Raw genomic sequence first — 17,464 nt, forward strand, 5'->3', positions numbered from 1 at the left:
TGGAGTATTTCTCTGTGCATGAGCTGGGGAGCAGTTAGCAGATTTGACTATTTGAATTAATAGCTGCATTATGCTTTTGCTTTTGCCGTACTGGCTTGCAGTTGGCCACTGGCAGTAAAGATATTGGATTTATCTTTGGCTAGTATAAAAGCTAGATCTTTCTTTTTGGTTGCAGACTTGTGCAATTATATCGATCATCACTTGGAGGGTCTGTTTAAGTAATAGAATATGAATATTGATTGTTATTGTTTCGATGCTCCATGGTCTTGGAATGTTCAATAGCCTTGGACTACGTTTGATTTGGATCCATGAAAATGGAAATAATAAGAGTCAAGTATGTGAGAATAGTTATTCTATAGTTATGCCAATCTTCTTTTGTTCCACTTTTAAATAGCAAAAGGTTTTTTTTTTGGAATAACTTTTGAGTGATATTTTTTTTCATAAAAAATAAAAGTAGATATAAAATATGTTTTTATGATACCTCACCGCTGAGAGATGAGCCGGAAGCAAGCAAGCTTTATTTTTTTAAAGCCCAGCCAGCTCGAGCTCATGACTTTTTGGCATTCCCCAATCATATGATCCATCTGATTGTAATTTCTAATCTTTGCTATTAGATGACCTTTGCAATAGCTGTTATTATAAACAAATGGTGATGGTTGAGTTATATATTGTAACAAATAAAATCTCATTAGTATATAATCTTGAATATAAATCATTAGTATATAATGTTGAATATAAATCTCATTAGTATATAATCTTTATTGTAGTTGTTTATTGTACAAAAATTAAATAATAGAATTTTTGGGTTGTGAAAATTACTTATAGATTATCATATATAAATATTATAAAAAAATACAATAAAGAAGGGCCAAGCTGATTCCGATCTGGAAGTATCCGGATCGTATCTGACCCGATCCGTGTCAAAGTCGGAATCACCTCAAAATTGGGAAAATCCGCACTGGACCCATTTAAGCCATTGCTAGCCCTACCCTATAAAATACCGAGAGAGGCGAGTTTCTGGGCCTCGAACAAGCTAGATGGCCGCCTCCGACACCTACTCGAAGGGTTCTGATTCGGATAGCCTAGGGAAGAGGCGGAGCTCGGCGGACGATCGCCGAGACCGCCGGGCGAGGAATCACCAGTCGGACGGGAGGGGACGCAGGAGAGACGAGGACGGCGAGGATGGTAGAGATGTTAGGGTTCGAGAGAGGGACAGGAAGCGAAGGTCCGACGAGGAGGTGCTGCCGATTCCAACGCCCGAGACAGCCACGACAAGCCTAGATCCGGCGATGCTGATTCTAGGGATCCTCCCAGAGATGAAAAGTAAGCACCGTGACGAGGGTCGCAGCCGCTCCGATGACAAGGGTTCCGATTCGGATGGCCAAGGAAAGAGGCGGAGCTCGGCGGACGATCATCGGGACCGCCGACACGCTGACGATGGAGAGAAGGCGAGGAATCACTGGTCAGTACAAAAATTACTTATAGATTATCATATATAATTTTTTGGCTTGTGAAAATTGCTTATAGATTATCATATATAAATATTATAAAAAAAACTTAGAAACTGCTAAGGAGATATCTAGAAAATTATTTTCTAAAAATTTCAATATTATCATATATCAAATAGAGTTTACCATTTTTAGTTCGCTGAAAAAGGCAACAAGGATGTATATGAAGATGCTTTGTCAGTTTCCTCCAACATCTTAAAAATTTTACATAGTTTCAATGCTTTTTGTACTAAATAGATTGTCTCCAATGTATTATATGCTAAATAGATAATGCCTCTAAATATTGTTTCTTTATAAACAAGCATAACTTAGAAAGAGTGAGTTGTTCATAATTTTATTTATATTATTGTACTAATTATAAAAAAATGAATTCATGCACTTCTTGTGTTTTCATACAATTATTATTACCAACTAATATTATTTTAAGTAGTCTATTTAATTTTGTCTATTTTTATAAAGCTACGATATGAGAAAGCTAACTCTCTTGCTGATCATGACTTAATCATGTAAACTCATCAAAATCATATGAGTTAAATCATATCTATTATTTTATCGAATATTGATATAAAACCTTCCTTTATCGGTTATCACTAATAAAAATCAACCTCTAAATTGCAAACAACCACTTCTATTTGCTTTTGATGAGAGTGCAACGAACTAAGAAATCCAATAGAATGTTGTGTCCTTGTCATATGTACAACTTTAGTATAGTACATGTAATGCGACTTTACTAGAAATATAAATGATAATGAGGTTTCCCCTAAGATTTATGGCCAAGAGATTCTCCACAGGAGTCATTTCTCATGATCTTGGATCTGTTAAACATAGCATGACAAATATCATAAATGAGATGAAGGTGGATGAAGTAAACATTCTAGAATTATCACATACTTGTGAAGCTCAAAAGAATTCTTTTTTGTACAATGACAACGAAGTCGATAATGTTATATGGATATCAAACTTTGAGCAATAGAATAAGATACTAGAGATATATGATGCACATCGAAAGACAAGATTGCTGAGATGGCTCTGCAGCATGATCAAGATAAGAAAGAAAATAATGTGGCTGCATAATATTTCACTAAGACAAACTTAGAAACTTTATTTGCACCATTTTTTATTTAATATTTAACATTCATTTTCTTTGCTCGTAGCTGAATTGCATTTCTCATGTACCTGCATAGCCGCTTGTTATACAGAAAACATTCAGACAACATTCATAAATACTAGTTTTTAACAGAATTTTCAAGTCATGTAATTCAGAACAATAGGCAACAACAAGGAAATAGAAACTAGCACCGTTCAATTTTACGATCTTTAACTTTACAAATCAAAAGCCTAAGAATCAAAGGGTACACAAGTCCTTGTAGACCAATCAAATAAACCCTGATTATGCATTTCCTTAACTTCCATTCGCTTCAAAGACAAATGATACCATCACCATCCTATGCTGGCTCAAGAAGTCTATCACCACATTTTTCTTTAACTACCCAGAAAAATAAAGCAACAAGTTTTGATCAAAATCCTAGTTCTGATAACATCCCCAGTTATGATAGCCATCACTCGATTAGAGATACTATTCTACATTGGAGCTCCAATACCTAATTCCACTCAATTTTGAGGCAATATTAATTATAACTGCTACCGATGATAATACTGATGACAACAATGAGAACAACAACAACAACAACAACATGAGCAGAGAATGTTTTGACGGCCGTAACAGAGATGACCATTACAATGTAAGGATGGAAAAAGAAACCCCAACCTAATGATAGAACCCTTCTCCGTTCTATTCTCTATATTTCCCCCAAACCTCAACCTTTCTCATAGAATTAAGGAAGATTACCTACCCAATCATGTTGGAGTATTTCAAAATTCCAAACCTACCCTTTCTTTTTCTTGTGTACTTTCTTTAGTCCCACATTGAAAAGAGATGAAACTCAAATGGTCTTTATATAGTCTTTAATCTTTTTTAACCTCGTGAAGTAAAGAAAGTAAGTAGCACACGCGCGCACGAGCGCAGGAAAATGGGTTTACCGGGTGCGTCGTGCTCGATCATCGTGCGTAGGGGCGGACGCCCCCTGCGCAGGAGTTGGGCTTGAGCCTGGCTTGTTTTTGCCATTTGGTTTTTTTTTTAAATTTAAATTTTATAATCGTTTTGGTTTTGTCTCTTGGTAAAACATCAGATCCGAGGATTATCACAAGAAAAATCTTATCTTCCTCCTCTTCATACTTCTCTCTGTTTTCTGTGTTTCTGAGGGATTCTGGGTTGTTCGCTAGTGTCACTGCATCTGCGAGTGTACACTTAGAGTGACCCGGTTGTTGTATTCTGGAGAATAGGCCGTCATTACCTGCTACATCGAGATTCATTCTCCGAGGGGCGCAATTATTCTTAAGGACAGTGAAATCATGCCTCAACCGATAAGTTTTCCTTACCATCTATTCTTTTCATAACAATCTTAAGAATAGATCACTATGGATTCTGCTCTGATTATTTTTAGATCAATTCCTGATACTTCAAAAATTGAAAGTTTCAACTGCATGCATTTTAAGAGATGGCAAGAACATATTTATTCTGCATTGTATATAATTAATTTTGCTCAGTATTTAAATCAATCGAAACCGATAGACAGGTCTGAAGATTTTGACACTAAACTCAAAGAGTGGGAACGTGGAAATAATGTATGTAGGCACACAATTCTGAGTACACTGTCAAATGAACTTTTTGATACCTACTGTTCGTACAAAGAAGCTGTAGAAATTTGAGAGAATCTGAATAAAAAATATATCTTAGAAGATGCTGGAATACAGAAAATAAGTAGCCCACGCGCGCACGAGCCCAATGGATACCCAAGCCAAAATTGGCAGATTCAATTCGGAAACGGGTTAACCGGGGGCATCGCACTCGATCATCACGTGCCGGGTGTGACCCCCCCACCCCCGCGCGGGAGTTGGGCTTGAGCCTGGCTTATTTTTGCCTTTTTTTTTGAATTTAAATTTTATAACTGTTTTGGTTTGTCTCTTGGTAAAACATCTTGTCCTTTAAATAAACGCCTCCTTCTTCTCTTTTTAAACCCTATTCAGATCCGAGGATTATCACAAAAAAATCTTATCTTCCTCCTCTTCATACTTCTCTCTGTTTTCTGTGTTCCTTAGCGATTCTGGGCTATTCGCTAGTGTCACTGCATCTGCGAGCGTACGCTTGGAGTGACCCGGTTGTTGTATCCTGGAGGATAGGCTGCCATTACCAACTACACCGAGATTTATTCTCCGAGAGGCGCGATCTATTCTTAAGGACAGTGAAATCACGCCTCAATCGATAAGTTTTTTCTTACCATCTATTCTTTTCATAACAGTCTTAAAAATAGATCACTATGGATTCTGCTATGATTACTGCTAGATCAATTCCTGATACTTCAAAAATTGAAAGTTTCAATGGGATGCATTTTAAGAGATGGCAAGAACGTGTTTATTCTGCATTCGATATGATTAATTTTGCTCAGTATTTAAATCAGTCGAAACCGATAGAAAGGTCTAAAGATTTTGACACTAAACTCAAAGAGTGGGAACATGAAAATAAAGTTTGTAGGCACACAATTCTGAGTACACAGTCAAATGAACTTTTTGATGTTTACTGTTCATACAAAGAAGCTACAGAAATTTGGAAGAATTTGAATAAAAAATATGTCTTAGAAGATGCTAGAATAGCGAAAGTAAGTAACCCACGCGTGCACGTGCCCAATGGAGACCCAAGCCAAAATTGGTAGATTCAATCCGGAAATGGGTTAACCGAGGGCATCGCACTCGATCATTGCATGCAGGGGGGACCCCCCCTGCGCAGCTGTACTGGAGTTGGGCTTGAGCCTGGCTTGTTTTTGCCGTTGTTTTTTTTTTTGAATTTAAATTTTATAACTGTTTTGGTTTTGTCTCCTGGTAAAACATCGTGTCCTTTAAATAAACGCCTCTTTCTTCTCTTTTTAAACCCTATTCAAAACCGCACAAGAAAAATCTTATCTTCCTCCTCTTCATACTTCTCTCTGTTTTCTGTGTTCCTGAGCGATTCTGGGCTGTTCGCTAGTATCACTGCATCTGCGAGTGTACACCTGGAGTAACCCGGTTATCGTATCTTGGAGGATAGACCGCCATTACCTGCTACATCGAGATTCATTCTCCGAGGGGCGTGACCTATTCTTAAGGACAGTAAAATCACGCTTCAACCGATAAGTTTTTTCTTACCATCTATTCTTTTCATAACAATTTTAAGAATAGATCACTATGGATTCTGCTATGATTACTGGTAGATCAATTCCTGATACTTCAAAAATTGAAAGTTTCAATGGCATGCATTTTAAGAGATGGCAAGAACGTGTTTATTCTGCATTGGATATGATTAATTTTGCTTAGTATTTAAATCAGTCGACACCGATAGAAAAGTCTGAAGATTTTGATACTAAACTCAAAGAGTGGAAACATGAAAATAAAGTATGTAGGCATATAATTCGAAGTACACTATCAAATGAATTTTTTTATGTCTACTGTTCATACAAAGAAGCTGCAGAAATTTGGAACAATCTGAATAAAAAATGTCTTAGAAGATGCTGGAATACAGAAAGTAAGTAGCCCACGCGCGCACGAGCCCAATGGAGACCCAAGCCAAAATTGGCAGATTCAATCCAGAAACAGGTTAACTGGGCACATCGCGCTCGATCATTGTGCGTTGGGTGGAACCCCCTGCGCGGGAGTTGGGCTTGAGCCTGGCTTATTTTTGCCGTTTGTTTTTTTTTTTGAATTTAAATTTTATAATCATTTTGGTTTTGTCTCTTAGTAAAACATCGTGTCCTTTAAATAAATGCCTCTTTCTTCTCTTTTTAAACCCATTTCAGATCCGAGGATTATCACAAGAAAAATCCTATCTTCCTCCTCTTCATACTTCTCTCTGTTTTTTGTGTTCCTGAGCGATTCTGAGTTGTTCGCTACTGTCACTGCATCTGCGAGTATACACCTGGAGTAACCCGGTTATTATATCCTGGAGGATAGGCTGCCATTACCTGCTACACCAAGATTCATTCTCCGAAGGGCGCGATCTATTCTTAAGGACAGTGAAATCACGCCTCAGTCGATAAGTTTTTTCTTACCATCTATTCTTTTCATAACAATCTTAAGAATAGATCACTATGGATTCTGCTATGATTACTGCTAGATCAATTCCTGATACTTCAAAAATTGAAAGTTTCAATGGCATGCATTTTAAGAGATGGCAAGAACGTATTTATTCTGCATTGGATATGATTAATTTTGCTCAGTATTTAAATCAATTGAAACCGATAGAAAGGTTTGAAGATTTTGATACTAAACTCAAAGAGTGCGAACATGAAAATAAAGTATATAGGCACACAATTCAGAGTACACTATCAAATGAACTTTTTGATGCCTACTGTTCATACAAAGAAGCTGCAAAAACTTGAAAGAATCTGAATAAAAAATATGTCTTAGAAGATGTTAGAATGCAAAAAGTAAGTAATCCATGCGCGCACGAGCCTAATAGAGACCCAAGCCAAAATTGGCAGATTTAATCCGTAAACAGGTTAACCGGGAGTGTCGCGCTCAATCATCGTGCCCCTGCGCGGGAGTTGGGCTTGAGCCTAGCTTATTTTTGCTATTTGGTTTTTTTTTTTTGAATTTAAATTTTATAATCATTTTGGTTTTGTCTCTTGGTAAAACATCGTGTCCTTTAAATAAACGCCTCTTTCTTCTCTTTTTAAACCCTATTCAGATTCGAGGATTATCACAAAAAAAATCTTATCTTCCTCCTCTTCATACTTCTCTCTATTTTCTGTGTTCCTGAGCGATTCTGGACTATTTGCTAGTGTCACTACATCTGTGAGTGTACGCTTGGAGTGACCCGATTGTTATATCCTGGAGGATAGGCTGTCATTACCTGCTACACCGAGATTCATTCTTCGAGGGACATGATCTATTCTTAAGGATGGTGAAATCACGCCTCAACTGATAAGTTTTTTCTTACCATCTTATCTTCGCATAACAATCTTAAGAATAGATCACTATAGATTCTGCTATGATTACTACTAGATCAATTCCTGATATTTCAAAAATTGAAAGTTTCAATGGCATGCATTTTAAGAGATGGCAAGTATGTGTTTATTCTGCATTGGATATAATTAATTTTGCTCAGTATTTAAATCAGTCGAAACCGATAGAAGGGTCTGAAGATTTTGACACTAAACTCAAAGAGTGGGAACATGAAAATAAAGTATGTAGGCACACAATTCTGAGTACACTGTCAAAAAACCTTTTTGATGTCTACTGTTCATACAAAAAAGCTGCAGAAATTTGGAAGAATCTGAATAAAAAATATGTCTGAGAAGTTGCTGGAGAGAGAGTGACTTGGGATGTGCGCCCGGTTGCGCTGGAACTCGTGCGACGGGTGGGGTATTCCTTCAAACACCTGGGGGGCGTAACAGACGAGGTCTCGGGAGGGGGAGTTCGGGTGGGTCCGGCTGTAGCCGGGCTAGGGGGGTCTCTGTTCGAACGCCGGGCAGCACAATGGGGTCACCTGGCCGGGACGATTCTGGGAAGGCGGAGGCGGTGGACCAGGGTGAGAAGCCGTCGCGATCTCAGCCGACCGGTCGGTCGTGGGCGGAGGTGACGAAAGGAATGGCGAGGCCGCCGCCGCCGCTCTGGACAAACGACCAAATCCCGGAAGCTGATTTGGAGGCTCTGAAGCTGCGATTCACGGACGTGGTGGACATTCCGCCGGAGGAGGGGGAGCTAGCAAGAGCGGCATGGAGGGATACTGCAGTCATTGTTCGGAGTGTGGGTCGTCGGGTGCCAGCGGAGTGGATCAGCCGGGAGTTGCGAAGGGTCGGGAAGTTAGATTACGACGTCGAGGCCTTCGTGATGTCGAACGACACGTTTGCCTTTCGCTTCCGGACGGAGATGCACCGGGAAGCCGCCATGGACGCCGGGCCGTGGTTGGTGGCTGGCCAGCTTCTAGCCATGGAGAGGTGGAGACCTAACTTTGTGCCAGATGCTGGGAATCTCCATCGGCTTATCGTATGGCTGAGGCTCCCCAACCTGCCAATGGAGTACTGGTCGAAAAACTTAATCTTGAGCATTGCTGCGAAGGCCGGCCGCCCTCTGGCATTGGACAAAACCACGGATCTTGGTCGGAAGATCGGCTTCGCACGAGTCAAGGTGGAACTGGATGCCCGGGAGCCGATCCGACCGGGGACTTTCATCCGGATTGGATCTGATCTGCACTGGCAACTCTTCCGGTTTGAGAATCTCCCAAGCTTCTGCTACAAATGTGCCCGCCTCGGCCATGGTGAGGAGGCTTGCCCGTTTCCTCCAGCCCCGATGGCGACTGCAACTAGTGCCCAGCAGGCATCGTCATCGGAGTCAAGGGAGGGGGATGGGGCGGGGAAGACGGGTCTACCACCCGGGAGCAGGAGCCTTTTTGGCCCCTGGATGTCGACATCTATGATCCGTAAGCCGTGGGCGAGCAAGCCAGCGGCGAAGAAGACGACCGAATCACGAGGGGAGGCATCGCAGGTACGCCACTCACCTGAGCCGGGGCCGAGTTCACCGTGTTTGGTGGCACGCTCTCCCGAGTCACCGGTGGATACGGAGGGGTGGCAAAAGCCCACCAAACTGGCCAGACGGAGGTCGCCGGCGAAGGGGGAGGCGAGCAGCTCGGTAGCCATGAATGGTGAGTCCACCCATCTCGGTGTGACGACCGGGTTGACCGGGTTAGCCCGGAACTCGGTAGTGGAGACGGGCCAGAAGGTAGGCCCGGATGAGTCGGTCCACCAGGCGGACCATGGACCGACTAAAGGTCAGGGTCCAAGCCCAATGAAACGGGCTAGGAGCCCATCAAAGCCCAGTCCAGCAGCCGGAGCGGGGAAAGCAGTGAATGGGCCGGCCCACGGTCTGGCCAGAACCTCGTCTTCTCCCTCCTTCGACGGTCTGGTGCTTCGCCGGAGGGAGGAAGGCAGGAGGCACTTCCGGAGTGCCTCCTTACCTCCGGTGAGGGCTCCTATTCGTCAGAGGCCGGCCGGAGCTCTACTTAGGGGGGTCGATGGTCCTTCAATGGTACTGCGGCCGACCTCTCCACGGGCTGATGGCGCGGCGGTGGACGGGACGGGGCCGGAGGAGCTGGCGGATGGGATGCTGTCGGCGACGACGGTTCGAGAGCAGGTAACCTTGGTTTCGCTCCCCTCCTCCTCCTTGGATGTCCAGGGTACTGCTCTGTGTCGGATGTTGCCGACGAGTGGGGGACTGACGACGCCGGCGACTGCGGCAGTTGATGCCGGGCTGGATCGAGCCTTGAGTGGTAAGCAGGAGGTTGCTTCTACGGTGGAGTCGGGCAAGGGAAAAGGGGTCCCGAGTTTCCCTGTGGAGGTCACGGCTAGTGGATCTCCCATCCAGCCGATCACAGTGTCACGCCTACCTGGGAGTGTGCCGTTGCCAGCAGGGGCGGTGGTGACAAAGGGCGTGCCAGGGGGCTCCAAACAAGGTTCTCCTATTTTGGATCATGGGAGGGTTGTAGATTTGTTGAAGGCTTCAATCCAGGATGGCGCCTTGGCTCCTGGAGTGGGGAAGAAGAACTAATTTGTTTTTTAATGAAGGTGTTAGCTTGGAATTGCAGGGGGGCGGCCAAGCCATCCTTTTTCTCCTCATTCAAGAGGTTAGTTCAGCTTCATGATCCAGAGATTTGCTTTCTTTGTGAAACACGGGTTTCCGGTGACGGATTACGGCGTGTACAGAGGCGATTGGCACGTGACTGGGAAGTCTTAGCAGTGGAATCCCGGGGTCTTTCTGGAGGCATACTGATGTTGTGGAAGCGGGGTATAGGTACGGTGGATGTGTTTTGTAATTGCTCCCAGCAGATTGTTATGGTCATTTCAGAACCAAATGAACCCCCGTGGGTGTTGTGTGGGGTGTATGCTAGCACCGACTACCGGGTAAGGAGGACTCTGTGGGGAGAATTGACTAGTTTGTTGACACAGGGAGTACCGACCATGGTGGTAGGTGATTTTAACTGTATCTTAGGCCCAGATGAGAAGAGAGGAGGTCGACAATACTCTGATTCGGTGGACAGGAGGGAGTTCCGAGAGTTTGTGGAGAGGAATGGGCTGGTGGACCTCGGCTACTCTGGACCTCGTTTTACTTGGTGTAACAATCAATCTGGGCAAGCTAGAGTGTGGGAGCGGATCGACATGGCCATTGCATCCCCAGATTGGATTCAGCGTTTTCCGGCCTACCAGGTTAGTCATCTAGCTCGGATTGCTTCTGACCATTGTCCTCTCTTGATATCGACAGTGTCGGAATCTGTGCATCATAGCCCCTTCCGCTTTGAGAAGCTGTGGTTGTCATATCCCCAGTCCTGGGAGATAGTTAGGGAGGTGTGGAGGGTGCCAGTACGAGGTGACGCTATGCAGAGGGTGTCACGCAGGTTGGAGCTCACCAAACGCCGTCTTCGGCGTTGGAACCGGGAGACCGTCGGTAATATCTTCAGGAGGCTAGAGGAGGTAGAGGCAGCGATATCGGACGCCCAGGGGCGGGAGGATCGAGGGGAGGTGCTTTCGGAGGCTGATCTGGCGGACCTGCGGCGATCATTGGCCTCCCATCATTCCTTGTTGCGGCAGCAGGAGATTTTTTGGAGACAGAAGTCCAGAATTCAGTGGGTTAAGGATGGTGACCGGAACACTAGCTTTTTTCACCGATCCACAGTCATCAGAAGGCAGAGGAATTTGATCCGCTCCTTGAGGGTTGGGGCGGGCCACCGTGTGGAGGAGGACTCGGCAGTTAGGCAGGTGTTATTTGAGTTCTTCAGGTCTAGATGGACTGAGGAGGGGGGGATAGTTGAGACGGGAGTTCTCCCACGGTCGGAGTTCAGAGTGGAGGAGTCAGAGAACACAGCCTTGATTCAGCCAGTGACGGAGTTGGAGGTGCAGGAGGCAGTTTGGGGGCTCGCAGAGGACAAGGCCCCTGGTCCGGATGGTTTTCCTCCATTTTTCTTTCGTAGATATTGGTGCATTATTCGGAGGGCAGTGGTGGAGGCAGTACAGCTTTACTTTAGCCGAGCTGGCATGGCAGATGACTGGAAGGCCACCTTCATCACCTTGATACCGAAGCGTCCCGATGCTTCGGAACCGAGTCATTACAGACCCATTAGTTTATGCAACACCCTGTATAAGGTGGTGGCGAGGATCATGGTGGGGAGGATGAGGCACCTTATGCCACGTATCATTAGTCAGGAGCAGGGAGCCTTTGTGGGAGGGAGGAGCATCTCAGACAACATTTTGCTGGCCCAGGAGATGATGGGGGATCTGCAGCGAGCCTCGAGGAGGCAATGCTTGATGGCAGTGAAATTAGATATGGAGCGTGCCTATGACCGGATCCGATGGGATTTTCTGCGGCGGGCACTAGAGAGTTTTGGGTTCCACCAGGTTTGGATTGATTGGATTCTTGGATGTGTGCATGGGCCTAGCTTCTCCATTTTGATCAACGGCTCACCATCGCCCTTCTTTCGTGCTACTATGGGGCTACGTCAGGGATGTCCTCTGTCCCCGTTTCTATTCATTATTTGCTCTGATGTGCTTTCCCGAGCTTTGCACACTGCTTGTGGGAATCGGGGGCTGGCACCCTACTGTCCAGCCCCGGGTTCCCAACCTATCTCTCATTTACTATTTGCAGATGACTGCCTTCTACTTGCTAGGGCGAGGGTGTCGGACGCCAGAGCCCTCCAGGGCGTGCTATCCGATTATTGTGTGATGTCTGGGCAGAGGGTCAATCTACACAAGTCCGCCATCTTCTTCAGCCCAAGCACTGTGGGGAGGGTGCGCCGGGAGATCAGGGCGACATTGGGGATACAGGAGCAGACAGGGGCTCTGGTGTATCTTGGGGTTCCCATCACAGGGAGGAGATTACGGGTGGCAGAGTGCTCTACCCTACTGGAGAGGGTGCGGAGCAGATTAGAGGGATGGAGGGCATCATCACTTTCTATGATGGGGAGGTTGACATTGATCAGGTCAGTTCTATGTTCCATGCCTTTTTATCTGATGGCTCATACAGTAGTGCCGAAGACTGTGCTGGTGGGGATTGAGCGGCTCATGCGGAGCTTTCTTTGGGGCTCCTACGAAGGGGGGCATGGGATACATCTGGTGGCCTGGGAGAGGGTGTGTCTACCACTGCGGGAGGGCGGGCTGGGGGTGCAGTCACCCCTGGTGCGACGCGAGGCCCTATTGGCACGGAGGGCGGCACAGTTTGTCCTGGAGCCGCATGGTCACTGGAGCCAGGTTATGATAGCCAGGTACGGCCGGACGGGCCTTGAGGGTTAGGGGATAGCCCGGCGGAGGAGATCCTTTATGTGGCGAGAGATTGAGAGGCATGTGCCTATGGTCCTAGCGCATTCGAGGTGGCTGATCGGTGATGGACGGAGTATTGATGTGCTGGCGGACCCATGGGTGGATGCAGTTCCCTTGAGACTATGGCCGACGACTCTCTGTGCTGAGGCGGGGGAGGGTCTCCGAGTTTCCGATCTGCTCCGACCAGGAGGAGCCGAGTGGGATAGTGACAGGCTGGGCCAGCTGTTTGGAGAGCATCTAGTAGAGCGGGTCTGGTCGATTCCCCTTCCGGGGTCAGAAGGTCCAGATGTCAGAGTCTGGAGCACCACCAGTAGAGCGAGCATTGGGGTCGGCGATGTTACCCGGCTTATTCAGCCAGGTTCACAGTCGGGGCTAGATTGTGGTTGGGTGTGGAGGTTTGGGCTACACCAGAGGGTTGCTCTTTTCCTCTGGAAGGTGGCCTGGGCGCGATTGCCGACATGCTCAGAGCTGTGTAGACGCGGTATGGGCCTTTCACCCTTATGCCCGGACTGTGGGGTGGACGAGTCGGTGGATCATGTTCTATTCCACTGTGCATGGGCGAGAGGTGTTTGGAGGCTGACTGGGATACCGGAGGATACCTGGAGGAGTAGGGAGTTTTACTTGGAGGAGGTTCGGCTTTGGGCGGGTTCTACTCAGATGCGGGGATTGGCTATTAGGGCGTCCTGCACAGCGTACCAGATATGGCTGGCCAGGAACGCCCGGGTGTTTTGTCAGCATCGGCTGTCCCTACGGTTTGTGATGGAGCGGGCCTATGCTCAGGCGACAGAGATTATTCAGGCAGAGCCAGCTCATAGACCTTTGATAGCTCGGGACATCTGGGGATCCCATAGTGCTTCGGCAGCTCCACACAGGGTATTCTTTACCTGGGAGCCCCCACCCCCGAGTTTCCTCAAGGTCAATTTTGATGGTTCAGTCTTGGACGGTGGTAGGAGGGGAGGGGTCGGTTTTGTTGTTAGGGGCCCGAGGTCGGATGTGGTGGCAGCAGGGGGCCGTTAGATTTTTGATATCTCTGTCCCAGGGGCAGAGTTGCGAGCGGCCTGGTTGGGCTTGTCCTATGTGCGGCGAGTACTTCGGGCGAGTTCGGTCCTTCTGGAGGGCGACTCGGCTACGGTGATCAGCTGGATTCGTAGGGGCCCGGTCGGTCACGGAGATGCTCATCCTCTGCTTCGTGACATATGGATGATGGTGAGGGAGGGTGTTACGCTACAGGCTATGCATGTATATCGTGAGGCCAATGGGGCGGCCGATTGGGTGGCCGCGTTTGTTGCGAGCCACTCTGGAGGCACCCTATGGGCTGGGGAGAGAGAGATGCCCGGAGCTCTTCGGGACATTTTGTATTCTGACTCTTTAGGGTGTATTCGTACCCGTGAGGTATGAATAACCCGCTTAAGCAAAAAAAAAAAGTTGCTGGAATACAAAAAGTAAGTAGCCCACACGTCCTTATTACTAGGAACAACACAACCTTCTGGTTGTTTCATGTAAATTTCTTTATCTAAGTCTCCATTCAAAAATGCAGTTTTTACATCCATTTGGTGAATTATCAATTTATGAATGGATGCTAATGCAATGAGAACTCTAATAGATATAATTCTAGAAACTGGTGCAAAGGTGTCAAAATAATCAATATCTTTTCTTTGTGAATATCTTTTCGCTACTAACCTTGCTTTAAACTTATCAATTGAATTATTAGGTTTTAACTTTCTTTTAAAAATCCATTTACAACCAATTGTTTTAGCACCTGGAGGCAAATCCACTAAGGTCCAAGTATGATTAGACATAATAGACTCTATTTTATTATTAATAGCCTCTTTCCAAAAAGGTGCATCAACAAAATTGTTGCTTCTTTATAAGTTTGAGGTTCATTATCAACAAGAAAAGTATAAAAGTTATTTTCAAAATTTTTCTCTTTTCTAATTCTTTTACTTCTTCTTAAGTCACCTTCATAATTTTCATATGTCTCTTTTTCTTGTTTATTATGAGGTAGAGAGTCAATTTTTTCTTTACCTAGTTTCAAATTGGATCTCCAATTCAGATGAGATGAAATCCACGAGTGGATATATCTTTACACTTGGTGGGGGTGCAGTATCTTGGAAATTATCCAAACAAACGTGCACCGCTCGGTCTACGATGGAGTCCGAGTTTATTGCCTTGGAAAAGGTAGGTTCTGAAGCTGAGTGGCTTAGAAGTCTTATGGGGGATATTCTATTATGGACTAGACCAACACCTTCTATGTCTATTTTTTATGATAGCCAAGCTGCTATATATTGAGTTAAGAATAAAGTTTATAATGAAAAAAATAGAAAAAATAGACACATTAGATTGAGATATAATATTGTAAGGTAGCTGCTTGATGATGGGATTATATCTCTTGATTTTGTTAAGTCAGAGTTGAATTTGGCTAATCCTCTAACCAAACCACTAGGTAGAAAACTAGTGAGTGAAACATCGAGGGGGATGGGACTTATACCTATATCGAAGTCAATAACGATAGAAACCCAACATGTGTGATTGGAGATCCCATGAAGCATATTCATATGGGTAATAACAAGTCGTTAGTTGACTGTGAGTGCACTATCATATTTAATTTTGAGAATCCCTCCCTATGGTGTAGATAGTGCAAACTGCAGTGTATGAGGATGAGATAAAGCTCTTAATGGATACCATAGTCCTTTAGGATGGTATGTCTACCAGCAATACACACTTGATGGATCCACCTATATGGGTGTGAGAGTAGGGCCGCTTCCTATGAGAATTAGGCAGTTCTCTAAAGCACTCATGAATATTTAGGTAAGGTGCATGGCCTATTTGCACCAGCCCGTTTAGAACAAGCCTAGAACTTGAGAGGTCAATGTGGTCTATGGGTCACTGATTTACATGAACTTTTGGTTCATAGAAATTTTATATTTCACTAGTCCTAGAAATTTCATATTTCACTAGTCCTAGAAATAGATCATAGTCTCAAAAATACCATTTTGATGCATTGAACTCTCGCGCTCCTTTATATCTTTTATTTTTCTTATTGTTTATTGAATTTTGAAATATGCGGGGGATTGTTGGAGTATTTCAAAATTTCAAGCCTACCCTTCCTTTTTCTTGGGTACTTTTTTTAGTCCCACATTGGAAAGAGATGATAATCAAATGGTCTTTATATAATCTTTAACCTTTTTTAATCTGGTGAAACAAAGAAAGTAAGTAACCCACGTGCGTACGAGTCCAATGGAGACCCAAGCCAAAATTGGTAGTTTCGATCTAGAAACGGGTTAACCGGGCGCGTCGTGCTCGATCATCGCGCGCAGGAGGGGACCCCCCCAACCCCATGGGAGTTGGGCTTGAGCCTGACTTGTCGTATCCGGCACACTCGCTTGAAGTGACCCGGTTGTTATATCCTGGAGAATAGGCCGTCATTACCTACTACACTGAAATTTATTTTTCGAAGGGCGCAATCTATTCTTAAGGACAGTGAAACACGCCTCAACTGATAAGTTTTTCCTTACAATTTATTCTTTTCATAACAAATCATCACCTGTGGGAAAAAGAGTGTGCTCCCTCCTTCCACCTCCCCTCTCCCCCGACTCCAATTCCTCCCCATACGAACCTGCCGCTGGGTGGAAACCCATCCCCATTCCCATTCCCATCTGATGCATACCCATCGGCCGTGCCGAGGCCTGCGACAGGAACCGGTGATCGAGCCCACCACCACCACCACCACCGACGCCCCCGCTCGCCGCCGGCCCAAAATGCCCCATCTGCCTCTGATAGTAGTACTGCTGCCCGATCTGGTGCTGATGGTGCGGGTGGTGGAGTGGGTTCACAGGGACGAGCGGCACGAAGGGCGGCTCCGGCCCTCGGGGGCCGAGGAAGTGGTGGGGGACGGGGCCGCTGGCGAAAAGCTGGTGGTCGGCCGCCGAGATGTGGCCGCCTCCGGCGAGGGCGGCGCCGCCGTGGCCCTCGGCAGAGGAGGAGGTCTGCTGCATGCGCTTGAGGTAGAGGCGGTACTTCTGGAGGTGGCTGGCGACGTTCTCCCGGGTGAGGCCCTCGACGCCCATCAGCTGCATGATGGTCTTGGGGACGGCGTTCTTGATCCCCAGGTGGGCCACCGCATCCACGAACCGTTTGTGGAGCTGCGGCGTCCACACCAGCCTTGGCCGCTTCAGCGTCCGCGCCGCCGCCCCCTCGTCTCCGACCAGGGCGGCTCCGCCTCCGGATTCGTGGTCGGGGAGGGCGGCTGCGGCTGCGGCTGCGGCGGCTGCGGCAGGGGCGGGTCGGTGATGGGAGGGGAGGTCGAAGGCGAGGGCGAGGTCGGGGGTGATGAGGGTTTGCGAGAGGGGCATCAGCTCTTCGGGCTTCGGCAGCTGATCCTCCCAGCTGGCGAACCAGTTGTTACTGCTGTTGGTAGTATTGATGTTTGACGACTCCTCCTCCGATTCTTCTCTCATCCCTCCTCCCATTACTCTTGATCTCTCTACCATTGCTTTCCCTCTTTCTCCTTCTTTTCTTATACTTTTTTATGGGGAGGGAAAGAAGATATCGCCACCAAGGTAG

The 17,464-nt window shown here is 46.1% G+C and overlaps 1 protein-coding gene and 1 pseudogene across 1 annotated transcript; one reads left to right on the forward strand and one right to left on the reverse strand.

Annotated features, from left to right (window-relative positions):
* The first annotated feature begins 12,931 nt into the window (after positions 1-12,931).
* LOC120110111 lies at positions 12,932-15,596 on the forward strand. The gene is made up of 2 exons (XM_039124048.1): positions 12,932-13,774; positions 15,534-15,596. Exons 1-2 carry the CDS (start codon positions 12,932-12,934, stop codon positions 15,594-15,596), a joined length of 906 nt encoding a protein of 301 aa, XP_038979976.1.
* Positions 15,597-16,414: 818 nt separating this feature from the next.
* LOC103706327 lies at positions 16,415-17,464 on the reverse strand (annotated as a pseudogene).

The sequence above is a fragment of the Phoenix dactylifera genome, chromosome 3 (assembly GCF_009389715.1).
Source record: "Phoenix dactylifera cultivar Barhee BC4 chromosome 3, palm_55x_up_171113_PBpolish2nd_filt_p, whole genome shotgun sequence".
In the NCBI taxonomy this organism is placed as follows: Eukaryota; Viridiplantae; Streptophyta; class Magnoliopsida; order Arecales; family Arecaceae; genus Phoenix; species Phoenix dactylifera.